The 3044-nt window shown below is 62.8% G+C and overlaps 1 protein-coding gene across 1 annotated transcript in view; it reads right to left on the reverse strand.

The window, feature by feature from the left end:
* ZBTB16 (zinc finger and BTB domain containing 16) overlaps positions 1-948 on the reverse strand; it is a 184092-nt gene extending 183144 nt beyond the window's left edge. The window contains exon 1 of the mRNA XM_077780522.1: positions 2-948. Within this exon, the coding sequence (XP_077636648.1) occupies positions 2-876 (875 nt within the window). The 5' untranslated portion in view covers positions 877-948. The remainder of the gene's footprint in view (position 1) is intronic.
* Positions 949-3044: the final 2096 nt, after the last annotated feature.

Consider the following 3044-nt stretch of genomic DNA (forward strand, 5'->3'; position numbering starts at 1 on the left):
GGCGCTGGTGATGACGCTGCCGCGAGTGGGGGTCCCGGGCCCTTCTCTGCCCCGCTCCTCAACCCTGTCCCCCGTGGTGCCCGCCATGCTGGGCTCGGCGGCCCCGGGGCTGTCCTGGCCGGGCACCTCGTCCACCTGCATCATCTCCGTCTTCACCTCAGCCACCCCGGCGTGCCGCCCACCCCCGGCCAGGGCCGGCTCCTCGGGCCCCGCGGGGGGCTGAAGAGCTCCCTGCAGGAGAGACTGTCCTATGGTCATTAAACTGTCCACCGCAGCCTTGGTGGGACTCATGGCCGAAAGGCCGAACGGGGCGGAGACGGAAGGGCTCTGGTCCACCATGGGTCCAGGGAGGCTCCGAGCGGCCACGCTGGCGTACCCGCTCTCCTCGCCGGAATGCTTCGAGACGAAGATGTTCTTGAGGTACCGAGCTTTGTGGTCCTCCTCCTCCTCGGCCGCGCCGTCTGCCATGGTGGCCTCCGCGTCGTTGTCGTCGGAGGCCTGGATGGTCTCCAGGATCTTCAGGCACTGCTCCTCCAGGTACTCGATCTCTAAGATCTCGGCTGCGTACAGCAGGTCGTCGAGGTCCTCCGCCTTGGCCTGCAGCGTGGCCGTGTACGCGTACTCCAGAATCTGCTGGAAGGTCTTTGGCGAGAGGAAGTCCAGAGTATAGTGCTGGCTGTTGCGGTGGAAGAGGATCTCAAACATCTTGCTGGTGCAGGCCAGCACGGTCCGGTGGGCATGGAACTCCTGGCTGTCCACCATGATGACCACATCGCACAGCGTCCCGGCCAGCCGCATCTGGTTGGCCTTGCACAGGAGCCCCGTGGGGTGGCTGGGGTTCTGTAGCTGGATCATACCCGTCTTTGTCAGATCCATGGTGCTCCCCTCGGCTCAGGCATGAGGCTCTCTTTCCTTCCTGGCTCTGCGTGACGGGCCGGGTGGGTCTCCTGGGCCAACCGAGAGGGCTAGAGGGGATTGGGGTGGGGTGGGGGGGAGGCACGGAGAAAGAGAGGAGAGAATAACAGACAGATTAGTTAGTGTCCCTGAAAGCAAGAACTCGACACAGAAGGGGAGGAAGAAGCTTCCTGGAGCTCTGCACATCTGCCTTGACAAGGCCCGGGGAACAGAGGGTGAAGACCAGGTTCTGTCACAGCATCTGGTTCATTCGCTGCTCTGTGCCGTCTGTTAGATGAACAGAAGTGAAATCCTAGGACTCCTGCGCTTCTTTGCGTCTGAGAGTGAGGGGCTCCTGCACATGCCCACGTGCATTACGAGGAAGTGCCCGGCACTCGCTCTACAGGAGTCCGAGGTTAACCCCCTCCTTTAGCCAGCTAAAGTGATCCATCGCACTCTCAACCCCGTGCGGGAAACCTCATCTTCTAAACAAAGTTTTTCTAAATCCCGCCTCACTGGGGCAGCAGGAGGAGCATGCACAGGCCTACCTGGAGCTGGCAGCCTGCAGGCCCAGCCCCGACAAACCCGCAAGCCAGGGCTCTCCTCTGGCCCATCTCATGGTCGGCCGACGCCTCCTAGGCCTCTGCCCTTCCTCTCTTCTCAGGGCTGCGAGGGGTGGGCCGTCCTCCACCCTGATCCCTCCTTAGGCCACGACAGGAACACACACACACACAACGCCCACGCTAGCCTGGCTGACTTCCACTCATAGGTGCCTCAGAGGTACTGGAGACGCAATCCTAAATCTGGACTGTGTGTGTGCCCGGGCACGTGTGCACGCAGCAGCCAGGGAGAGTGAGGGAACACGTGTGCACATACTTATAGGAGGTGCTGCATCTACCCCCTGACCACAGGTGCCGAGTGGACGGAAGGTCTACAAGTTGTAGGAGAGTGCGTCACAAGATACCTAGAGATCGTAGGAAACACGCACCCCTATCATAGCCAGGAGTGCACGCGCTAAGTACGTGAACTCCCAAGCGAGTCCCACAGGCTCCCAGGTCCTGTGCCAGGAGCAGCAATCGATGCTGGCCGCTGCGTGAAGGCACCAGAAGTGATTCTGGCACCAGGGTCGACCATGTGAGTTACAACCGGTATGAAGACAGTACAAGCTGGGAGACAAAGCCCTCTCCCAAAGTGTCCTTTGGGATCAGTTAGAGGGCTCTGGGACCCCCTAACCGGTTGAAAGTGTTAGGCCTCACCCAGACCCAGGTGTCCCCCAGCCTCTGCCTTGCGAGGCCAACGCTGCAGTGAAATGAACCAGAAGCAAAGCACAGCACAGGCTCTGGCTGCCTCTTCCAACACTGCTTGCCTCCGCCCCCAGAAGGAGCCCTATTGGCTCCGGAGCCGCAAATCTCACGCAGAAAGGGTTAACAAGACGTCTGGTCAAGACACTTTTGCTGCCCACCCTGGGGTGGGGGTTTCGGCCGTCAAGAGTGGAAGCGCCACTCACGAGCGCCTTGCCACCGCGCGCCTTCCTCCAGACCTAGGGGCTTGGGGGAACTAGGACGGGCAATCCAAAGAATGGAAGCTGAGCTACCCGAATTCCTTCCTTCCCCAAAGCAAGCGCCTAGGGCCTGCGGGAAATCGGGGTGCTCTCGGCCAGCCGGCCCCCCACCCGCCGGCTGCAGCGCCCAGCGCGGCGGCGCGGGGGAACGCCGGCGCTAACCCNCTCCCCTACGCCCCCAGATCCACTCCTCGGAGCCTCCGATTCTAGCTTCCCAGCCGGCCGGCGAATAAACACAAATAAACCACAAGCCTATCGCGCCCGCGCACCGGTCCGCATACATATGAGCACCCACCGGCTCCGGGCTCCTCCGCCGGCCGCTGGGGGTACAATGCCTCCGGTTCCCCAGCCCTCCGCTCGCGCCCTCAAGCCCCGGCAGACCGCTCTGCCCCCCACCGCTCGCCCAGACCGTGCCCTAGGGCGGAAGGGTCGGGGAGGCAGCTGCGCCCAAGCTGACAGCCAGGGCTCCCCTCCTANCCGCTGCCGAGCCGGGCGCTGCGGGGTGGGTGTGCGTGCCTCTTGGGGGTGTGTGCCTGTGTCGGGGAGGGGTGTTGCTGGGAACTGTTGCTCTCGGTATCACGGCGGCAGC

This window comes from Crocuta crocuta, unplaced genomic scaffold (assembly GCF_008692635.1).
Source record: "Crocuta crocuta isolate KB4526 unplaced genomic scaffold, BGI_CrCroc_1.0 scaffold374, whole genome shotgun sequence".
NCBI lineage: Eukaryota > Metazoa > Chordata > Mammalia > Carnivora > Hyaenidae > Crocuta > Crocuta crocuta.